This window comes from Oncorhynchus kisutch, linkage group LG10, assembly GCF_002021735.2.
Source record: "Oncorhynchus kisutch isolate 150728-3 linkage group LG10, Okis_V2, whole genome shotgun sequence".
NCBI lineage: Eukaryota > Metazoa > Chordata > Actinopteri > Salmoniformes > Salmonidae > Oncorhynchus > Oncorhynchus kisutch.
In genome coordinates this window covers 18,524,783-18,549,259 of record NC_034183.2, presented here as the reverse complement: position 1 = coordinate 18,549,259, position 24,477 = coordinate 18,524,783, and the positions used below count along the sequence as shown (strand labels likewise).

Genomic DNA, 24,477 nt, shown 5'->3' with positions numbered 1-24,477 from the left:
ATCTCAACTTCATTATTTTACGAATATTCGACTATTTCTCGCATAGGTCTTGTCACAGTTGCTAGGTTCCAAACGGAATATGAAATATTTAATTGTTCTATGTCAAAAGCTTTAATGCTGCTGACTATTTGTAACTATTATAACACTAAAAAAGTGTTGCACTTGTGCTTTTCTAGAGTTAAACTACAATAGCCCTGCCTATAGCCCTGTTCTGTACATAATCTTGCTATAAAATGTATTATCCTCAATTATATTTCATTCAAAGTTGTACTTTCCAGGAATGTCCCTAGCATCAGTAAAGAAAGCTACGTTTTAATGCTGCATTAGAACAAGGTAGGGCATGCAAACCGTCTCACACTGGCCAAAGAATGAGAGGCATGAAGAACCACCAGTGGAATATATCGCCCTCGTCTGTCCGAGTTGTGGAACTACTACTACAGCATATACAGTACTATCCAAGTATAAAGAGTGAGCCATGTGGTAAAATGTGTCATTAATTAAAGCTAGAATCCTTCATTTAACGAATAACAAAGAGGTTACATCCACCTGTGTATTGGTAAAAAAGCTGAGGGATTGGCCTGGAGAAATGTAACCACTCTCAAATATATAGACAGAGATATGGATGCAAGGACTGACCATCCATAATATCAAAAGTATAGTTTTAATTAGTTTTGAGGCTATCCAGCAGTCAAACTCATTCCATGGAGGGCCTAGTGTCTGCATTTTTCTTTTCTTATTTCAATTAAGACCTAGAGCAGAGTTAGACTACTATGTATTGTTCCAATAGTATACTTAAGTTAACATATATCAAAGATGATATATGACAGCATATATAATCTTTAATTGGATTTTATGAATCAATTTGTACCATTTCTGTTCTTCAGCACAAATCACAAAGTTTGGAAATCCAGAAATGGATCTTCAATGGAGAGTGTGAAATCGGGATTTATTTAACTAATGACTGCTCTAATTCAATGCACTGCATTTTCAAATTTAAAATCAAATATAACCTCTCATAAGAACGTGACTTCAGTACGCTGCATCTGTGTACTGCATTTTGACTTGACTCCCTGTGATTATTTAGGTTTTGTGTTAAAAAAAAATATACAAAGCATTTACAGTTGATAGCTAATAGTTCATTGCAAATCCCGAAGTGGAGCTTTTCACTCGGTCAGGAGTTGATTTGGCCATGTGCCTCTCCCCATTTAACAAGTCATGCTTTCCTCTTATGTTGAATTTGAATTATTTCCACAACGCATATTCTCTTTGTCTCGATAGTATAAAACTCAGCAAACACCAACGTTCAGCTATTTGGAGGCTTGTTATGTTTTCTTATAATTGAGGCCTAACATGTAGGGGAGGCCTGTCTTTTAGTGTTTAAAAAAAAGTTGTACTGTCGCTTTAAAACAATGCTGTCACGCCTACTTTCAACACACTCCTTGAGGCTCGTGATGTAGTTGCGCTGTGATTGGAAGCGGAGAACCGTCGACCAGCAACCCCTCTGTCTCTCATTGGCGAAGGACTATCTTTCGGCTCTGGCTCTCGCGGGGCTGCTGTACGAAGATGGCGGCCGAACTGGTGGAAGCGATGGTAAGCAGAGCTCCGCTCGCTTGGGTTGATAGAAAAGGGTCTGCTGTAGCGTGGGGGATGGCCTGCTAGGCTGGGAAACTGTATGGGTGTGTCATGAATACTATCTAAAATGATTTAACTTAGCTACTTAGTGATGGTTGATTAATTGTATATTGAAACTGGTTTCCGTGCGCTGCTAAGTGCGTCTAGTTAGCAGGGACATGGCAAAGTGATGAGACCGTAAACATTCGCCAGCAGGGAGTCGGCGTGAAATTGTACCATTCAGTGTTTAAGCAAGATATTGCATTAAGCATTCGGGCCATCCGTTGTCCATTTGACAAGTCAAGTCAAATGGACAGCGGATGTATTTTCAGTATTGGGGGTGACAACAGAACAAGTGGAGTTAGCTTAGCTAGCTATGTAACCAATAGCCTAGCCTCTGTTGTCAGACAAGGCAATTGCTCAATGCCGCTGTCTGGACAAAACAGTAAGCATGTCACTGAAGCTTATGCACGAACTGTAGAAATGAAGTCAGTTGATGAGATTGACTGATGTAGCTAACTTGTAAGGTCATTTTCTTATTAACTAAATGGCTAGCTAACGTTCCATGCATTGCTGGGTCTTCGACTATACCGGTGTTGTGTCCTATAGTAGTTAAATGAGGGACCAGTCTAGGTTTGCAGGAAATATATGTATGGCGTTAGGAACAGAAGGGGCTCATAGGTCATGTTACTGAATTCTAGAGGGTATGGATGGGACATATTGCTCCAAGCAAATACTGACACTGATATTTCAACCCAGCAAAAAAATAAGTTAGAATGACCTGAGTATACACTTTAAAAAACTTTTTTTAGACACCTGTGCCCATCTCTTTGTGTAGGCTATTTTTCTTATTGGGACTTGCCTAGGTCAAGGAATCCAAAGATTGTAATCCAGAATCAAAAATGGTAATCCCAAAACCTCCCCTCTTCTTCCTGTCCCTCTCTCCATTGTCTTCACTCCAGAACATGGTGAAGAATTTTCGGGTGTCTGACCTGCAGACGCTGCTGGCCTCCATGGGCCGCAGTAAAAGTGGTCTGAAGCAGGACCTGGTGGGACGGGCGCTGAGGCTGGTGCAAACAGAGTGCAGCCCAGAGCTGCTGAAGAACGTGCGGCAGCTCTATGAGTCACGCTTCCCCAAGGCGTCGGGTTGGCTGGCTGCCCGGCGCCCGGAGGGGGTCTCTGTGGCCTATTCCTCCCTCAGCTCCTCGCCCACTGGCACACAGGGCACAGACTACCTCAACGGCATCCCCAAGCTGTCCTCCACACCAGCAGCTGAGGTCAAGCTGGTGTCACTGCCCTTTTACCAAACTCTGGAGAAGCTGTTGCTGCCAACGGAGCTGAGTGAGTGATTTTTGTATTATTATTTTTACTCGCAGTGACATGTCAGGCTAGTCTTTATAGAGAGGCCCAAACATTTTTACTGCTCAAACGATAAAGCTCAGAAGAATACTTCCTGGTCAGGTCTTGTGGTCAGAAAACCCCCTGGCAATTGGGCCCTGGCCCTACACATACAGTGCATTCGGGAAGTATTCGGACCCCTTGACTTTTACCACATTTTGTTACGTTACAGCCTTATTCTAAAATTGTTTTTCTTTTATTTATTTTATTAATGTCCCCTTCAATCTACACACACTACCCAATAATGACAAGGCAAAAACGTTTTTGGAAATGTTTGCTAATTTATATATAAAAAATAAACTGAAATATCACATTTTCAGCCCCTTTAGTCAGTAATTTGTTGAAGCACCTTTGGCAGGGATTTACAGGCTTGAGTCTTCTTGGGTTTGAAGCTACAAGCTTGGCACACCCCTATTTGGAAAGTTTCTTCCATCCATCTCTGCAGATCCTGTCAAGCTATGTCAGGCTGGATGGGGAGCTGCACAGCTATTTTCAGGTCTCTCCAGAGATGTTTGATCGGATTCAAGTCCGGGCTCTGACTGGGCCACTCGGGCATTCAGAGACTTGTCCCGAAGCCACTCCTGCGTTGTCTTGGCAGTGTGCTTAGGGTTGTTGTCCTGTTGGAAGGTGAACATTCGCCCTTAGTCTGAGGTCCTGAATGCTCTGGAGCAGGTTTTCATCAAGGATCTCTCTCTACCTTGCTCTGTTCATCTTTCCCTCGATCCTGACTAGTCTCCAGACCTTGCCGCTGAAAAACATCCCCAAAGCATGATGATGCCACAACCATGCTTCACCGTAGGGATGGTGCCAGGTTTCCTCTAGACGTGCTGCTCTACCATAAAGGCCTGATTGGTGGAGTGCTGCAGAGATGGTTGTCCTTCTGGAAGGTTCTCCCATCTCCACAGAGGAACTCTGGAGCTCTGTCCGTGACCATCAGGTTCTTCGTCACCTCCCTGATCAAGGCCCTTCTCCCCTAATTGCTCAGTTTGGCTGGGCGGCCAGCTCTAGGAAGAGTCTTGGTGATTCCAGATTTCTTCCATTTAAGAATGATGGAAGTCACTGTGCTCTTGGGGTCCTTCAATGCTGCAGAACATTTTTCGGTACCCTTCCCCAAATTGATGCCTCGACACAATCATGTCTCGAGGTCTTCAGACAATTCCTTTGACATGGCTTGGTTTTTGCTCTGACATGCACTGTCAACTGTGGGACCTTTATATAGACAGGTGTGTGCCTTTCCAAATCATGTCCAATCAATTGAATTTACAACAGATGGGCTCCAATCATGTTGTAGAAGCATCTCAAGGATGATCAATAGAAACAGGATGCACCTGAGCTCAATTTTGAGTGTGCATAGTAAAGGGTCTGAATTACTTATGTAAATACGGTATTTCTGTTTTATACATTTGCAAGCATTTCTAAAAACCTGTTTTTGTTTTGTCATGGGGTATTGTGTGTAGATTGAGGACAAATGTATTTTTTATCAATTTTAGAATAAGGCTGTAAGATGACAAAATGTGGAAAAAGTCAAGGCGTCTGAATACTTTCCCGAATGCACTGTATATTACTGATAGAAACATGCCATGGCATTAAAATTAGAAGTACTAAGGACATTTTGGACATTGTACAACATCACTATGCTTTGTAATGTGTATGATCGATTTTTCTGCACCTGTCCTTGTAGTTGCCCAGAACAGTGAGAAACTGCAGGACAGTCAATGTGTATTTGAGTTAACACAGAGCCAAGCGGACCAAGTCAGAAACTCAACGTGAGTATAACACTTTTATTAAAAGTTAACTGTCTATCCTACTGCTTGTGACTTTGAATGAGCACTGAGGGTACCATAATTTTTCCCTCTTGTTGTTTCAGTGAGCTTCGGCCAGGAATGAAGGCAATCCAGGTGGTTCTTAGGTGAGTTAAGATGTCCAACTGTTTTACACACAGCAGCCCACCAATCCTACTGTTAATATAATTGCATAGATACGTATAGTTGATACATAAAGTACCAGTCAAAAGTTTGGACACACCTACTCATTCAATGGTTTTTCTTTATTTTTTACTATTTTCTACATTGTAGAATAATAGTGAAGACATCAACTATGAAATAACACATGGAATCATGTAGTAGCCAAAAAAGTGTTAAACAAATCAAAAATCATTTTATATTTGAGATTCTTGAAAGTAGCCACCCTTTGCCTTGACAGCTTTGCACACTCTTGGCATTCTCTCAACCAGCTTCACCTGGAATGCTTTTCCAACAGTCTTGAAGGACTTCCCACATATGCTGGGCACTTGTTGGCTGCTTTTCACTCTGCAGTCCAACTCATCCCAAACCATCTCAATTGGGCTGAGGTCAGGTCATCTGATGCAGCACTCCACCAATCTCCTCCTTAGTCAAATAGCCCTTACATAGCCTGGAGGTGTGTTGGGTCATTGTCCTGTTGAAAAACTAATTATGGTCCAACTAGGCACAAACCAGATGTCTGCGTCTCACAAAGATACGGTTGGAACCAAAAATCTCCAGTTTGGACTCCAGACCAAAGGACAGATTTCCACCAGTCTAATGTCCATTGCTTGTGTTTCTTAGCACAAGCAAGTCTCTTCTTCTTATTGGTGTCCTTTAGTAGTGGTTTCTTTGCGGCAATTAGACCATGAAGGCCTGATTCACACAGTCTCCTCTGAACAGTTGATGTTGCAATGTGTCGGTTACTTGAACTCTGAAACATTTATTTGGGCTGCAGTTTCTGAGGCTGCTAACTCTAATGAACGTATCCTCTGAAGCAGAGAACTCTGGGTCTTCCTTTCCTATGGTGGTCCTCATGAGAGCAAGTTTCATCACAGTGCTTGATGGTTTTTGCGACTGCATTTGAAGAAACTTTCAACGTTCTTGAAATGTTCCGTATTGACTGACCTTCATATGTTAAATTAATGATGGACTGTCGTTTCTCTTTGCTTATTTGAGCTGTTCTTGCCATGTGGCCAAAATATTGCTATCTTCTGTATACCCTCCTACCTTGTTACAACACAACTGATTGGCTCAAATGCATTAAGATAGAAATTCCACATTAACTTTTAACGAGGCACACCTGTTAATTGAAAGCATTCCAGGTGACTACCTCATGAAGCTGGTTGAGAGAATGCCAAGAGTGTGCAAAGCTGTCATCAAGGCAAAGGCTGGCTACTTTGAAGAATCTCAAATATATTTCTCTTTTTTTTTTTTTTTTGGTTACTACATAATACCGTTTGTGTTTCATAGTTTTGATGTCTTCACTAATATTCTACAATGAAGAAAATAGTAGAAATAAAGAAAAACCCTTGAATGAGTGTGTCCAAACTTTTGACAAGTACTGTACATGTTAGGTACATACAGTTGATTTGTAAAGTATGCAGTTAAAGCATATGCCATATCAGTATCTAGGTTTACAGCAATTTGTTTAGATTTTCATGCAAATGTTTGCTTAAAATATGCAAATTTCACAAGCAGTGGTCGATTTCCATCAAACGGTCTTGTTTATTAAAAGCTGTGCGGAATGACGTGCACATAAAAAGCACTTTGTCGTAAAACTTTTAATTTACCAAAAAAAAAAAAGTACAATGTGTTTCCATCCACTTTTTAACTCTGCCGTTGGTTTTGGCACAAGAAGTCTGCAACAACCGGTAAATGTGCCCACTGGTCTTAGCACGTGTGCTCTAGCCAACAGCTCGCAGATGCTGTGCAGAGGGTAGGCTTCATGATGACATTTTGGATAAGAGCAAGATCATTTTTATTTGTCAATTGACAGCCAAGCATTGATCATCATGTCACTAGCGTCAAACTAAGACCCTCAATATTTACTGGAAAGGAGCATCAAGATCATCACTGTGCACTTTCACCACCCTGTGAAGTTCATCAATTATTTCATCTGTAGCTTAATAAACTGCAGTGCACATGCTTTTCTAAGTCATGGGAGAACCACGCAACATTCTACATTTTACTTTGAGATGATGTTTTTTTGTTCTGTTGACATTTGGAAAGTTTTCCTCTACAGTGTCCTCGTTTGTCAAGTGAAAGAAAAAAAAATGGTGTACAATTTGAAATGTGTGTATTGAATGACAAATCTGACCACCTCAACCATTCATTGGGAATGGCTCAGTGTCTATTCCCTGAGCCATAAATGTTGCCACTTATCTAACACTGCTAACCAATGAACCTCCTATGCTGTTTTTACGATGCTTTACAGAATCTGTTACACAGACTCCATCGGTGTCCAGGAAGATCAGTACCCTCCCAATATTGCTGTCAAAGTCAACCAGTCTTACTGTCATGTACCGGTGAGTATTCAAGATGGGGAATCACATCAGGCATACAAACCAACTAACTAATCAGAAGAAAATGCCTAGGCCTAAATATTAGAGGCTTAACATGTCTATATTTGTTCTGTACAGGGTTACTACCCTTCTAATAAGCCAGGTGTGGAGCCGCGTCGGCCCTGTCGCCCAGTCAACATCACACCTTGGTTACAACTCTCCACTGCCACCAACCGGGTCACTGTCACATGGGGCAACTTCGGCAAGGTCAGTCTCTGGTTGACACTGTTCTGTAATTGAAAACCTCGCTGCTGTATTCCAAATTTGTTTTGATTCATTTTTATGACAAGTTTTTGAAATGGTGTGGTTTGTTTTCTGTAAAACTTCATATCTGCTGCTTTCCAGTGTTCATTCTGCTCACTGCTCTTGTTCTGTGTGCAGCGCTACTCTGTGGCAGTGGATTTAGTGAGGGTCTTCACATCAGCAGAGCTCTTCGGCCAACTCAAACACTGCTCAGTGGAGAGTGCAGAACGCTGTCGTGAACGCAGTAAGTGGCCTCAACATTTTTCTCTTTCTTCCTGTTTTTCATGCTTCTTGCATTTTAGTGATGTTCACTGTGTAATGCTGTGTGATGTTCAACTAGTTTCTCTCTGCTGTGTCCAGTCCAGGACAAGCTACGCTTTGATCCAGAGAGCGAGATCGCTACCACAGGGCTACGGGTGTCCCTCATCTGTCCTGTGAGTATCTGGCTCCCACCCTAATCCATATCCACCCAAGAGTGGAAGTCACAAACCTTTCAGTTGTTTCTGACCAAAAAAAGAGAACTCACGACAAAACAGGTTACAACCCACTATTTGTCCACAGCTTAATAATCAAATCAAAGTGTATTCGTCACATGCGCAGAATACAACAGTTGTAGACCTTACCGTGAAATGCTTACTTTACAAGCCCTTAACCAACATTGCAGTTCAATAAATAGTTAATAAAATATTTACTAAATAAACTAAACTAAAAATAGAATCAATCAAAAAGTAACACAATAAATGTAAATAACAATAACTAAGCTATATACAGGGGGTACCGGTGCTGAGTCAATGTGCAGGGTTACAGGATAGTCGAGGTAATGGCATGTCTCCCTTTCCTCCTCTCAGCTGGTGAAGATGCGGATAGGTGTTCCATGTCGGGTGATCACCTGTGCCCACCTGCAGTGTTTTGACGCGATCTTCTTCCTGCAAATGAATGAGAAGAAGCCCACGTGGACCTGCCCTGTGTGTGACAAGCAGGCTCCCTTTGAGCTGCTCACCATCGATGGGTAAGTAAGGCACGTTGAGACTTACTAGCACTACCACTCACAGGAATTTGAGAACCACGCTTCCTCTTTGCATGGGTCATTGCTTGTTCAACCTTGGAAACAAACATTTGCATTTTTGGAGCAATTTGTAGACTCCTGTTAACCTGCAATGGCTTACCTACACTGGGCTACATTTTCAATAAGGCTGTTGCCTCTCCCTGTTCTATTGTGGAACAGAGTAGAATAGTAGAAATATCAAACCATTTCCATTGGGCTCCTGAGTGGTGCAGTGGTCTAAGGCACTAAATCTAAGTGCTAGAGGTGTCACTACAGACCCTGGTTCGATTCCAGGCTGTATCACAACTGTCTGTGATTGGGAGTCCCATAGGGTGGCACACAATTGGCCCAGCGTCGTTAGGGTTTGGTCGGGGTAGGCTGTCATTGTAAGTAAGAATTGATTTGACTGACTTGCCTAGATAAATACAATTCCACAAACTTCCTATCTAAGATTTGAAAGTTGATAATGTGTGTTGTGGGACACATCTGATCGATCCCTTCTTGTGTGTCCTGATATGATATGTACTTCTCTTACTGACTGTTTGTCTCATGTTTCAGGCTGGCATCTGAGATCTTAAAAGAGACCCATGAGGATATTGAGGAGATTGAATATCTGACTGACGGTTCTTGGAGACCCATCCGAGATGAGAAGGAGAAGGAGAGGGAACGCAGCAACACGCCTGACTACCCTGTTCTGGATATATGTAAGTGCATGTCAAATATTGCCATTATTGCCTTTTCGACAATTGCAGACTAACGTTTTGATTTTTAATTTAAGTTAAGACGCCACGCTGTGTAGGTCATGTCTGTTTATCTTTTTTTTAAACAGCATTGGTTTGTAATAGTGTGTGAATCTGTTCCTTCTTCTCAGGTGTTCCTGAGTTAAATGGCCACTCCCCGGCCCACAGTAGCACCAGCCAGACGGGGAAGTCAGGAGCTGGGTCCACGGCGGGGGGGGCGGGAGGAGGAGTGGTGGTTGATCTGACTCTAGACTCTGAGGAGGAGGGGGGAGGGGCTGGAGGAGACAGCGACGACACTGAGGACAGCCAGGACAGCCCCGCCCCCAAGAGGGGCCGATACGACTATGACAAGGACCTGGTCACAGCGTACTGACTGGCGGACTGACCCCACAGACTGGGAGAGAGGGTTGGGCTAAGTTGGAGGACTGGAAATCATTAGTCCCTACTACATCACCCGCCCCCACTACTCTAGCATATATTCACACAGACACATGCACATATATGCACTGTCAACCTCTGGAGTGGTTAGGCTTCCTCAATACACCACTGGAAAAAGCAGCTCTCTGACACTTGTGACCCTCCCCCTCCCAGCATTCAAATTCTGTATCCTCCATCATAAAGACCATTGAAAAGAGTAACCTCCTGAACTATTTATCCCCTCCATCTTCTTGTACTTTGTATTTGACTTGAACTTAAGGCTCTCAAAGCCACAAGCATTTGGTGTTTGCGTCTCAGAATTTCGTCACTTTTTGTGATCGCAGGCAGTGGGAGATATGGAGCCTCCTCCGTAGTTCAGTGGTAAGAGGTCAAAATAACTTAAATGAATCATTTGGGACACGAACAACAGACTAGATTTTTCTGGAATATGATTAAATTGAACAGCACCCATACTTTTTCTTTCTGTTTAATTTATTCAGAGAATGAAAATAAATTAGCTCTAACAAAACCTTTCCCCATTTTTATTGTCTTTAAATGCTGACAACCTACCTCAGTCATACACAGCAAACTTACTTGACCAGAGAGAGTAGTACCTGAACTAAGGTTGCTATAGTATTTAACAAGAGGGTCTATTTTTATTTATTTTATTTTTTTCACTCACCCGCCTCACTTTTCCAAACCATTTATATATGGCCTTTCTAAGGAATGGGTTATTGGAATCAGGGTCGTGTTTATTAGGGCACATGTTGCAAAACAAATTTTTATGGTTTGTAACAGAAAATGAGCATTTCTTATTGGACAAGTACAGTTGGTACCTCCCTATTTAACTCCATTAGAGCATTTTTGTTCCAATTTGTGCCTACTGAATACGACCCAGGAATGCTGTGTCTTTGACAAGTTCTTGTATATACCCCTCACTGCATTGAAATCTACGATTTGATTTGGTGGCTGAATTCATATGACAAGCAATTGTCTTTGTGGAGAGTTTGCAAAAACAAGCAGTTATCATTTGATGTTTTGGAACATGCTCTTTTCAGATTCTTCCTAGTGTTCTGTTTTGCCAGTGTTGTTCATATTGATCAAGGAAACAAATGCAGGATGTATTCTTTTCACTTGCCTATTTCATGTCAGTTTTCCACAGTTGGATAGTCTAGAGACTGACTACTGCTGCATTCAACCTTCCCCTGATATCCTGAGAGCTTTGCAGGGTTTTGAACTGGACTCGTTTTTTTCTTTCTGTTTTTTTTTTATTGAACAAGGCTCTAACTAAAGAATGATCATGTCACAAATATTACCATCCACACAATTGGTCAAGATCATGTTGAGGCAATTGTACCAAACAGATTTGGGTCAGTTATCTCTTGTTGTTAGGTCAGATTTGGGTGCCTTTTTTGTTTTGAGTTAAGATTGGTGGAGGCTGGAGCCCACAGTCGTTTGGCTACTTGAGCTGGTCTACACAGGAAGGCTCAGTAAGAAAATTAATTAACTTATTTTTTTTCTTTTCCCTGGAGTGGAGGACTTGAGGGATGTATCTTCAGATCTGGAATGGGATTAATTTGTTAGTGTCGTCATCCTTTTTGACTTAATTTTCTTCGTCTTAAGTATTTTATTTATTGATAATTGATTGCTTCACGTCTTTTATTTGAATGGCAGTTTATATTAAAATGTACATATGTCTCAATGGAAAGAGTGCTTTACCAGAGCATTTATATACGGCTCTGATCTGTACACGTTTTCAGTAAGGGATGGCAGAACCCTTACGAAGCTTGGTCTTTTTGTGGAACAGTGAATGATTGCAGCACAAAGCACTGCCATTGTTAGACAGGTTCCATTCCTTTTCCTCTGAGGAAATTTAGCACTTCTAACCAATGACACATTCTGCCTCCTCCCAGTTCAAAGATATTACCCTCAGAAATCAGCATTTATTATCACATAGATCCTAGATGAATGTCCTTTACATCCGTAATAGCTTCTTCAGAGGAGCTTTTTTCCACAGGCACAGTTAAAATTGTAATAAACAGTTCATCTTTTGATGTTGTTGAGAGAATTTGGCTACATGGATGGTATTAGTTTAAATATCCTCTCACTTTTATTTACTTTCCAGGTCATTAGATTCCTCACCCCTCATTCAGAACTGTAGAGATGGCATTTCTGTTTTTATAGAACTGTGTGTTCTGAATTCCAAACATGTCTCAAATGGTATTGATGATGCATGCATTTGACTAGCATATTGATGTTTTGTGATCATCCTGAATTCAGACTTGCGTAGACATTTTGTCCAAAGTGTAGTAGTATACCTAATCTAATGAGATGGTAACGAGCTGAGGAAACTTATGGGCTCTGGTCTTTTATGTTAACCTGGTCTTCCAATATTCTGCAGTACTCATGACATGTCCATATAGCTTGCGGATTGTTATACCGATTGGTGAGTCCTGTAAACATGGGAAACCCGCAATGATTGATGGCACTTTCTGTAAAAGAAAGTCAAACCGTAGCCGTGTCCCTGAATATGACAGTCGTTGTACAACTTAATGCATTTAAGCAACATGTTAATACATCTTGCAGAATTTAATCTTCAACTAACATAAATTACTTTACAGATTTAAATCACATTGTTTAAATTTAAAGGTGCAAAAGTGTAGAAGAACATCGCTGCACAGATGAGATTTCCTCAAGCTTTTTCATATCGTGGGCAAGGTGAGAGGTGAAGTACATGTTGTTTCTAAGGAACTCAATTATAATAATGCTTAAGGTAGCATGAGCAGTGGCTTGCAATCTATGATGTAAATGTTTTGTTTGTCTTTTTATATGTTCATATTAAAAGACAATACAATTAAAATATTTTATTAAGCTTTGAATTGCCTCCAGTTGTTCCAAAAGTCCAATAAAATCACAAATACCAGTGTTGGAACTGATGCCACTTTAGGTGTAAGAGAGGTGGTTGAGGTGTAGATTGGTGTGATGTCCTGTACCTGACACATTTGTCTCCTGTTCAAAAAGAACTACAATTCTAAAAAATCGTATTCGAACACCTGTTATTGATGTGTGGAACTAATTAAAACATTTTAAAATCGAATTGTCTTAGATACTTTTAAAGCTAAAATTACTTAACTGAAGTTTCTTCTGGAAAAAGTGATTTAAAACACATTTAATCATGATCAAATGACTTTTGCAGTTTTCCCATAGGTAATCAAATTGTATTTGTCACATGCTTCATAAACAGATGTGGACTAACAGTGAAATGCTTACGTATAGGCCCTTCCAAAAAATGCAGAGAAAGAAAATAGAGAAATAATAGTAAAATAAAACACACAGCGTTAATCATTGGTCATTACTAACTTGGCTATGTACAAGGGGTACCAAGTCGATGTGCAGAGATACGAGGTAGTTGAGTATATAACTAGGAATAAAGTGACGGATAGTAAACGGTAGCAGCAGTGTTGGTGATGAGTCAAAGTTAGTGCAAAATAAATCATGGCTATCAATTTATTAATGATCAGTCTATTATGGCTTGGGGGTAGAAGCTGTTCAGGATCATTTTGGTTCCAGACTGGCATCGGTACCGCTTTCCGTGCAGTAGCAGAGAGAATCGTCTATGACTTGGGTGTCTGGAGTCTTTGACAATTGTTAGGGCCTTCCTCTGACATCACCTGGTATAGAGGTCCTGGATGGCAGATAGCTCTGCCCCAGTGATGTACTGGGCCGTATGCACTACCCTCTGTAGCTCTTTGCAGTCGGATGCCAAGCAGTTGCCATACCAAGCGGTGATGCAACCAGTCAAGATGCTCCCAATGGTACAGTTGTATAACCTTTTTGAGGATCTGAGGGCCCATGCCAAATCTTTTCAGCCTCCTGAGGGGGAAAAGGAGTTGTCGAGCCCTCTTCACGACTGTGTTGGTATGTTTGGACCATAATAGATCCTTAGGGATATGTACACCGAGGAATTTGAAGCTCTCAATCTGCTCCACTTCAGGCAGTTCTATGTGAATGGGGCTGTGCTCGGCCCTCCGTTTCCTGTAGTCCACGATCAGCTTCTTTGTCTTGCTGACATTGAGGAGAGGTTGTTCTGGCAGCAGACTGCTAGGTTTCTGATCTCCCTGTAGGCTGTTTTATCGTAGTCTGTGATCAGGCCTACCACCCGTGTGTCATCAGCAAACTTAATAATTGTGTTGAAGTGTAGCCTGACCACGCAGTCGTGGGTGAACAGGGAGGACAGGAGGGGACTAAAACGCACCCTTGAGGGGCCCCTGTTTTGAGGGTCAGCGTGGCGGATGTGTTACCTACTCTCACCACCTGGGGGTGTCCCGTCAGAAAATCCAGGAACCAGTTGCAGAGGGAGGTGTTCCAGTCTCAGGGTCCTCAGCTTAGTGATTAACTTGGAGGGCACTATGGTGTTGAATGCTAAGTGAAGTTTTCCATCCAAAATTTAAGCCTTTAATAGTCTCTTGATGCACGTGTCTAAGTAACATACTAAAAAAATATGTTCTCCATCCACCCACCTAGTCATTCAATAAATTGTCTTTATTTTTACTATTTTCTACATTGTAGAATAATAGTGACGACATCGAAACTATGAAATAACACAGAATCATGTCGTAACCAAACAAGTGTTAAGCAAATCAAAATATATTTTAGATTCTCCAAAGTAGCAACCCTTTGCCTTGACAGCTTTGCACACTCTTGGCATTCTCTCAACCAGCTTCACCTGGAAAGCTTTTCCAACAGTCTTGAAGGAGTTCCCACACATACTGAGCACTTGTTGGCTGCTTTTCCTTTACTCTGCTGTCCAACCCATCCCAAACCATCTCGATTAGGTTGAGGTCAGGTGATTGTGGAGGTCAGGACATCTGATGCAGCACTCCATCACTCTCCTTCTTGGTCAAATAGCCCTTACACAGCCTGGAGGTGTGTTGGGTCATTGTCCTGTTGAAAAACAAATGATAGTCCCACTAATCACAAACCAGATAGAATGGCGTATTGTTGCAGAATGTGGTAGCCATGCTGGTTAAGTGTACCTTGAATTCTAAATAAATCACAGTCTTACAGCAGAGCACCATTACACCACCTCATCCATGCTTCACGGTGGGAACCACACATGCAGAGATCATCTGTTCACCTACTCTGCATCTCACAAAGACAAACATTTCAAATGTGGACTCATCAGACCAAAGGACAGATTTTCAACGGTCTAATGTCCATTGCTTGTGTTTTTTTTTGGGTTACTACATGATTCTATATCTGTTGTTTCATAGTTTTGATGTCTTCACTATTATTCTACAATGTAGAAAATAGTAAAATAAAGAAACCCTGGAATGAGTAGGTGTGTACAAACTTTTGACTGGTACTGTATACAGTTGAAGTAGGAAGTTTACATACACTTAGCTGGAGTCATTAAAACTCGTTTTTCAACCCCTCCACAAATTTCTTGTTAACAAACTATAGTTTTGGCAAGTCGGATAGGACGTCCTTTGTGCATGACACAATTTTCCAACAATTGTTTACAGACAGATTATTTCACTTATAATTCGCTATGTATGACAATTCCAGTGGGTCAGAAGTCAAATCAAAGTTTATTTGTCACGTGCGCCGAATACAACAGGTTCACCTTACAGTGAAATGCTTACTTACAGGCTCTAACCAATAGTGCAAAAAAGGTATTAGGTGAACAATAGGTAAGTAAAGAAATAAAACAGTAAAAAGACAGTGAAAATAACAGTAGCGAGGCTATATACAGACACCGGTTAGTCCGGCTGATTTAGGTAGTATGTACATGTAGATATGGTTAAAGTGACTGTGCATATATGATGAACAGAGAGTAGTAGTAGCGTAAAAAGAGGGGTTGGCAGGTGGTGAGTGGTGGGACACAATGCAGATAGCCCGGTTAGCCAATTAGCGGGAGCACTGGTTGGTCGGCCCAATTGAGGTAGTATGTACATGAATGTATAGTTAAAGTGACTATGTATATATGATAAACAGAGAGTAGCAGCAGCGTAAAAGAGGGGTTGGGGGAACACAATGCAAATAGTCCGGGTAGCCAAGTTTACATACACTAAGTTGACTGTGCCTTGAAACAGCTTGGAAAATTCCAGAAAATGATGTCATGGCTTTAGAAGCCTCTGATAGGCTAATGATATATTTCAAGGCCTACCTTCAAACTCAGTGCCTCTTTGCTTAACATCATGGGAAAATCAAAATAAATCAGCCAAGATCTCAGAAAAATATTTGTAGACCTCCACCTGTCTGGTTCATCCTTGGGAGCAATTTCCAAATGCCTGAAGGTACCACGTTCATCTGTACAAACAACAGTACAAGTATAAACACCTTGGGACCACACAGCCATCTTACCGCTCAGGACGTAGATGTGTTCTGTCTCCTAGAGATGAACATACTTTGGTGCGAAAAGTGCAAATCAATCCCAGATCAACAACAACAACAAAGGACCTTGTGAAGATGCTGGAGGAAATCTGTGCAAAAGTATCTACAGTGGGCCAAAAAAAGTATTTAGTCAGCCACCAATTGTGCAAGTTCTCCCACTTAAAAAGATGAGATAGGCCTGTAATTTTCATCATAGGTACACTTCAACTATGACAGACAAAATGAGAAAAGAAATCCAGAAAATCACATTGTAGGATTTTTAATGAATTTATTTGCAAATTATGGTGGAAAATAAGTATTTGGTCACCTACAAACAAGCAAGATTGCTGGCTCTCACAGACCTGTAACTTCTTCTTTAAGAGGCTCCTCTGTCCTCCACTCGTTACCTGTATTAATGGCACCTGTTTGTACTTGTTATCAGTATAAAAGACACCTGTCCACAACCTCAAACAGTCATACTCCAAACTCCACTATGGCCAAGACCAAAGAGCTGTCAAAGGACACCAGAAACAAAATTGTAGACTTGCACCAGAATCTGCAATAGGTAAACAGCTTGGTTTGAAGAAATCAACTGTGGGAACAATTATTAGGAAAAGGAAGACATACAAGACCACTGATAATCTCTCTCGATCTGGGGCTCCACGCAAGATCTCACCCCGTGGGGTCAAAATGATCACAAGAACGGTGAGCAAAAATCCCATAACCACACGGGGGGGCCTAGTGAATGACCTGCAGAGAGCTGGGGCTAAAGTAACAAAGCCTATCATCAGTAACACACTACGCCGCCAGGGACTCAAATCCTGCAGTGCCAGACCTGTCCCCCTGCTTAAGCTAGTACATGTCCAGGCCCGTCTGAAGTTTGCTAGAGAGCATTTGGATGATCCAGAAGAAGATTGAGAGAATGTCATATGGTCAGATGAAACCAAAATATAACTTTTTGGTAAAAACTCAACTCGTCGTGTTTGGAGGACAAAGAATGCTGAGTTGCATCCAAAGAACACCATACCTACTATGAAGCATGGGGGTGGAAACATCATGCTTTGGGGCTGTTTTTCTGCAAAGGGACCAGGACGACTGATCCGTGTAAAGGAAAGAATGAATGGCGCCACGTATCGTTAGATTTTGAGTGAAAACCTATTTCCATCATCAAGGGCATTGAAGATGAAACGGGGCTGGTTCTTTCAGCATGACAATGATCCCAAATACACCGCCCGGGCAACGGAGTGGCTTCGTAAGAAGCATTTCAAGGTCCTGGAGTGGCCTAGCCAGTCTCCAGATCTCAACCCCATAGAAATTCTTTGGAGGGAGTTGAAAGTCCGTGCTCCCCAGCAACAGCCTCAAAACGTCACTGCTCTAGAGGAGATCTGCATGGAGGAATGGGCCAAAATACCAGCAACAGTGTGTGAAAACCTTGTGAAGACTTATAGAAAACGTTTGACCTCTGTTATATACCCTTTGTTGGCAATGACAAAGTATTGAGAAACTTTTGTTATTGACCAAATACTTATTTTCCACCGTAATTTGCTAATAAATTCATAAAAAATCCTACAATGTGATTTTCTGGATTTTTTTTCTCTTATTTTGTCTGTCATAGTTGAAGTGTACCTATGATGAAAATTACAGGCCTCTCATCTTTTTAAGTGGGAGAACTTGCACAATTGACTAAATACTTTTTTGCCCCACTGTACAGTGCCTTGCGAAAGTATTCGGCCCCCTTGAACTTTGCAACCTTTTGCCACATTTCAGGCTTCAAACATAAAGATATAAAACGGTATTTTTTTGTGAAGAATCAACAACAAGTGGGACACAATCATAAAGTGGAACAACATTTATTGGATATTTAAAACTTTTTTAACAAATCCAAAACTGAAAAATTGGGCGTGCAAACTTATTCAGCCCCCTTTAAGTTAATACTTTGTAGCGCCACCTTTTGCTGCGATTACAGCTGTAAGTCGCTTGGGGTATGTCTCTATTAGTTTTTCACATCGAGAGACTGAAATTTTTTCCCATTCCTCCTTGCAAAACAGCTCGAGCTCAGTGAGGTTGGATGGAGAGCATTTGTGAACAGCAGTTTTCAGTTCTTTCCACAGATTCTCGATTGGATTCAGGTCTGGACTTTGACTTGGCCATTCTAACACCTGGATATGTTTATTTTTGAACCATTCCATTGTAGATTTTGTTTTATGTTTTGGATCATTGTCTTGTTGGAAGACAAATCTCCGTCCCAATCTCAGGTCTTTTGCAGACTCCATCAGGTTTTCTTCCAGAATGGTCCTGTATTTGGCTCCATCCATCTTCCCATCAATTTTAACCATCTTCCCTGTCCCTGCTGAAGAAAAGCAGGCCCAAACCATGATGCTGCCACCACCATGTTTGACAGTGGGGATGGTGTGTTCAGGGTGATGAGCTGTGTTGCTTTTACGCCAAACATAACGTTTTGCATTGTTGCCAAAAAGTTCAATTTTGGTTTCATCTGACCAGAGCACCTTCTTCCACATGTTTGGTGTGTCTCCCAGGTGGCTTGTGGCAAACTTTAAACAACACTTTTTATGGATATCTTTAAGAAATGGCTTTCTTCTTGCCACTCTTCCATAAAGGCCAGATTTGTGCAATATACGACTGATTGTTGTCCTATGGACAGAGTCTCCCACCTCAGCTGTAGATCTCTGCAGTTCATCCAGAGTGATCATGGGCCTCTTGGCTGCATCTCTGATCAGTCTTCTCCTTGTATGAGCTGAAAGTTTAGAGGGACGGCCAGGTCTTGGTAGATTTGCAGTGGTCTGATACTCCTTCCATTTCAATATTATCGCTTGCACAGTGCTCCTTGGGATGTTTAAAGCTTGGGAAATCTTTTTGTATCCAAATCCGGCTTTAAACTTCTTCACAACAGTATCTCGGACCTGCCTGGTGTGTTCCTTGTTCTTCATGATGCTCTCTGCGCTTTTAACGGACCTCTGAGACTATCACAGTGCAGGTGCATTTATACGGAGACTTGATTACACACAGGTGGATTGTATTTATCATCATTAGTCATTTAGGTCAACATTGGATCATTCAGAGATCCTCACTGAACTTCTGGAGAGAGTTTGCTGCACTGAAAGTAAAGGGGCTGAATAATTTTGCACGCCCAATTTTTCAGTTTATGAAATGTTAAAAAAGTTTGAAATATCCAATAAATGTCGTTCCACTTCATGATTGTGTCCCACTTGTGGTTGATTCTTCACAAAAAAATACAGTTTTATATCTTTATGTTTGAAGCCTGAAATGTGGCAAAAGGTCGCAAAGTTCAAGGGGGCCGAATACTTTCGCAAGGCACTGTATATCCACAGTAAAACGAGTCCTATATCCAGGTATATCCAGGTATATCCAGGTATATCCAGGTATGCTACCAAATACTAATTGAGTGTATGTAAACTTCTGACCCACTGGGAATGTGATGAAAGAAATAACAGCTGAAATAAATAATTCTCTCTACTATTATTCTGACATTTCATTCTTAAAATAAAGTGGTGACCCTAACTGACGTAAGACAGGGAATTTTTACTGGGATTAAATGTAAGGAATTGTGAAACTGAGTTTAAATGTATTTGGCTAAGGTGTATGTAAACTTTCAACTTCAACTGTATGTTTTTATACCTACAGGGGTCCTAAAATTCCAAATCAGATAGCTAAATGATCCATGGTATGACCATCTTAAAACAATGCCATATATTAGCTTAGTAAAAAAAAACTCCTGAGGCTTAGACTTTCAGAGGTGAAATACTAAAATGAAACAAAAATCTAAGCAAACCTTTTGAAAAGTGAAGTAAGTTTGTAGTCTGAACTGAAGTATTTGAGTAGGTAGTTGACGAAAACGGCTTGATTGTCATTTCTACAACCTTCCATTGGAGGTCGCTAATCATGAGAGACCTGGCGATAGTTTAATTGCTATGCCCAGATAGCTCAGTCTCGCGATTTTTGGAAGACTCCACTGTTTTCGGTCGTTGCAAACAGGAGGACGGGGAGTCCATTGACAGCTTTGTCACTAGGTTAAGGGAAAAGGCAGCTACATGTGACTATGGTGCTTTAAGAGATGAACTGATCAGAGATAAGATTGTGCTTGGCATAACTGATGAGGGCACCCGCAGACGTTTGCTGAGAGAACGTGACCTGACGCTGGCCTTGGCAGTGGAGACATGCCGTGCAGTGGAGCTTACTGATATACAGATATGGTCCATGGAGCTAGAAAGGCAACATACGGACAATGTCAATGCTACATTCAGGCAGCCAGTAAAGAAATTCCCCTTTGCCACAGCTGATGCTGATACTACAGCCAACTCTGCAGTAGACAACCCCAATACATGCTGATATTGTGGCATTTCTCATGGACGAGGAAAAGAACACTGCCCAGCCTATGGAAAAATATGCAAATCCTGTGGTACAGCCAATCAATTCGCAAGGGTCTGCATGAAAAGCAAGAGAAAGGAGGGTAAAGTGCACTCCATGGAAACAAACACAGATGAAGGGAACGACATCACAGGGGATGTACATGATAACGAGTGCATAGGGGCAGTGAGGGCAAAAGGACAAAAGTGGTTTGTCACTCTGCTACTTAATAATAAACCACAGCAATGCCAGCTAGATTCAGGGGCCACATGCAACATTATGAGCCTTAAAGACAAAAGGAGGCTCGCGCCCAGAGACAAACCCACACAGAGTAGCACCAAGCTGAAACTGTATTCAGGCCAGTTCATGACCTCTTCAGGCCTGTTTGTGACAGAGTGTGTTTTACGTGGCCAGAAATACACCCTTGAGTTAGTCAACAGGCATTACTGTCAGGTTCTACATGCGAGCGCCTTGGGCTTATTAACTTCACCATCCCAGCTGATCTTAACATTATAGACAAAGTCCAGGCTGGGCCCCTGAGCAAGGAGACACTCCTAAGCAAGTACCATGATGTCTTCAACGCACCGGTTGAGTCAGTTCCCGGGGAAGTCCACTTTGAGTTGGACGCATTAATCCAGCCTGTCCAGTGTGCACCCCGCAATGTCCCAGTGGCCATGAAAGCAGCTACGAAGGCTCAGCTTGACAAATACGAAGCAGATGGCCACATCATATCCGTCACCGAGCCTACAGACTGGATAAGTAATATGGTTATCGTCAAGAAACCAGACAAGCTACGGATATGCATTGATCCTAAACACCTCAACCGGGCTCTGCGATGTTCACATTACATTATGCCCACGTTGGAGGATGTTCTTTACAAGCTCCCAAAGGCCATAGTCTTCACGCTCGTGGATGCCAGAGATGGCTTCCTGCAGTGCAAGCTCGACGAGCCCAGCAGCTACATCACCACCTTTTGGACATCCTGGGGCAGGAAGAGGTGGTTGAAGCTTCCGTTTGGTGGCTCCAGAGGTGTATCAGCGGAAACAGCATGAGCTGTTGATGGGACTCAGTGGCGTGGAACCCATAGCAGATGACATCCTCGTAGTGGGCTGTGGGGACAGTGATGAGGAGGCAGAATGTGACCATGACGCCAAGCTGCTGGCCCTGATGGTCAGATGCAGACAGGTCAAGCTAAGGCTAAGCATAAAAAAGCTTCAGTTTAAAGTGCCAGAGGTCCACTTTCATGGGCACATCTTGTCCTCCACCGGAATGAAGGCGGATCCTGAAAAAGTGAAGGCTGTCTTGGAAATGCCCCACCCATCTGACGTGAAGGGAGTGCAGCGCTTCGTCGGATTCGTCACCTACCTGGCCAAATTCCTACCGCGGCTCTCTGAAGTGTGTGAGCCACTGAGGAGGCTCATGGACAAGGACACCATCTGGCATTGGCTCCCAAAACATGACGCAGCAGTGAGGGAAATAAAACAACTGGTCACCCAGACACCTGTACTGTGATACTACAATGTGTCAAAACCTGTCACGATTCAGAGTGACTCAAGCCAGTATGGACTTGGCTGTTGCCTCATGCAGGAGGGCCAGCCTGTGGCATTCGCCTCTAGGGCACTCACCCCAACAGAGCAGAACTAAGCCCAGATAGAGAAGGAGTGCCTCAGCATTGTGTTTGCATGCCAACGCTTCCACCACTACCTGTATGGGCGTGACAATAATACCGCAGAGACAGATCACAAGACCCTTATTGCTATATTCAGCAAGCCTCTCCTGAATGCCCCAAAACGACTGCAGAGCATGCTACTGGCCCTACAAAACTACAACCTCAAGGTGGTGTATAAGCCAGGGCCAGAGATGTATGTGAGTGACACACTCAGCAGGGCTACTGCATCAGGCACTCACACACGCTCCATGCATGAACAACACGCAGTGTTCAGCTTACAAACAGAGTAAGTGGATGTTGAACACATCAACCAGGCTGACTACCTCAATGTTACGGACCAGCGCCTTATACAAATCAGACAGCATACAGACAGGGACGGGCAACTCCAGGCATTGAGGTCTGTGATTCTGATGGGCTGGCCCGACTGCAGGGAAGAAACTGCTTTAGCCGTCAGAGAATATTGGCTAGTCAAAGAGGAACTCAGTGTTCAAAACGGAGTAATATTCAAGAGTCAGAGAGTCGTTATTCCCCGGTCTCTGCGCCCTGAGATGTTGGCACGAGTGCACTCAAGTCACATAGGAGGTGAGGCCTGTTACAGACAAGCACGTGACACACTGTATTGGCCAGGAATAAAGAGTGAAATCAAAGACTATGTCAGTAAATGCACAATCTGCAATGAATATGCCATTGAGCAACAGAGAGAGACGATGATGTCCCACGAGCTACCGATGCGCCCCTGGCAGATAGTAAGTCTAGATCTCTTACAGCACAGTGGCAAAGACTTTCTGCTGGTAGTCGATCATTACTCAGACTTTTGGGAGATCGACCTCCTCCCCGACCTCTCAGCAGAGACAACGATCAAACGCTGCAAGGCTCAGTTTGCCCGCTATGGCCAGCCAGATAGGGTAATTTCAGACAATGGACCCCAATTCTCCGGAGTTGAGTTCCGAAAATTTGCTGCAGGATGGGAATTCGAGCACGTCACTTCATCACCACGACACCCAAAAGCTAATGGGAAGGCGGAGTCCGCAGTAAAAATCGCAAAGAACCTCTGCAAAAAGGCTCTGCGAGAGGGCAAAGATGCCTGGAAAGCAATCCTGCAGCGGCGCAATACCCCGACAGAAGGCATGGATAGCAGCCCGGCACAGCGCCTCATGGCACGGTGCTTAAAAGCAGCTTTGCCAGTAGCCAGCACTCTTCTGGAGCCATGTGTGGTGAAGCTACGTCACAGAAGACAGGTCTCCAAGTTCATCTACGACAAATCAGCAAAAGACTTACCTGAGCTCAGGGTGGGTGAAACGGTGCGAATGAAGCCACTATCAGGGGACCGGACAGGCCTCTGGAGACTTGGATCCTGTGTACAGAAAGTGGCACCACGCTCCTACTTGGTCGAAGTGAATGGATCACTGTACCGTCGTAACAGGGTTGACCTTCGGATTGCTGAGCCAGCACCTACTCAGAACCCTGATGGCCAAAGGGGTCGGATAACAAAAGACAGAACCCCAGCAAGTCACATGGGGCCTGAGGCACTGGGCGAAGAGCCAGGGGATCACAGGTTGGCCGCTCCCTCGCCCATCAATTCTCCCCTTAGACATTCAGGTGACACGCCTGTGCGGGAACCCGCAGTCCTCGCAGACAAGCCCCCTGTCTTTTCACGCTGCGGGCGTCTGTCCCAGTCACCGAAAATACTTAATCTGTAGGTTTCCCATCAGGGATTGTTGACAGACAGAGATAAAAGTGAAGAGAATATCAAAATGTGTTGTTGTTACCTGAGAAAAATAAATAAATAATACTAAACTGTTCATGTTGGAAATTGTTACTAGGTTTGTTTTGTTAGTGAATTGACACCTCCTGTCCTATTTTATTAAATTGAAGATGTTATGGGTGTAAGATGGCACAGTGATGCCATCTGTTGGTAAATGTTCATTACTGCAACTCTTGTGTTTTACCGGGGTGCTTGAGATACCCGGATGTGTCGTGATGTACTGAACAAGACTGGTTACTCGCATCAATGCCTCTGTCTCGTCATTTAACATTCAAACAGTTGCTGGGTTTACACTAGATACCACAGCCACATAGTCAAAATTGTCTACATCTTAATTTAAGGTTAGGATTAGCCATAAAGTTAACACTGTGGTTAAGGTTAGGTTTAAAAATCAATATTTAAGAAGATACATTTGAGTTTATAGGCGTGGTTTATGACTTTGTGGCTTTGGTAACTAGTGACGAACATATTTCTGTTTCCTGT

General features: G+C 42.6%; 1 protein-coding gene across 2 annotated transcripts; it reads left to right on the top strand.

Moving 5' to 3' along the window:
* The first annotated feature begins 1,437 nt into the window (after positions 1 to 1,437).
* LOC109897851 (E3 SUMO-protein ligase PIAS4-A) lies at positions 1,438 to 12,896 on the top strand. Of its 2 annotated transcripts, none has more exons than XM_020492466.2 (11): positions 1,438 to 1,590; positions 2,574 to 2,952; positions 4,691 to 4,775; positions 4,877 to 4,918; positions 7,228 to 7,318; positions 7,433 to 7,561; positions 7,736 to 7,841; positions 7,958 to 8,031; positions 8,446 to 8,606; positions 9,201 to 9,346; positions 9,514 to 12,896. In XM_020492466.2, exons 1-11 carry the CDS (start codon positions 1,564 to 1,566, stop codon positions 9,753 to 9,755), a joined length of 1,482 nt encoding a protein of 493 aa, XP_020348055.1. In that variant the 5' UTR covers positions 1,438 to 1,563; the 3' UTR covers positions 9,756 to 12,896. The 2 variants fall into 2 exon arrangements, with proteins under 2 accessions (XP_020348055.1, XP_031689106.1); XM_031833246.1 differs by having other exon boundaries at positions 1,587 to 1,676.
* The last annotated feature ends 11,581 nt before the right edge of the window (positions 12,897 to 24,477 follow it).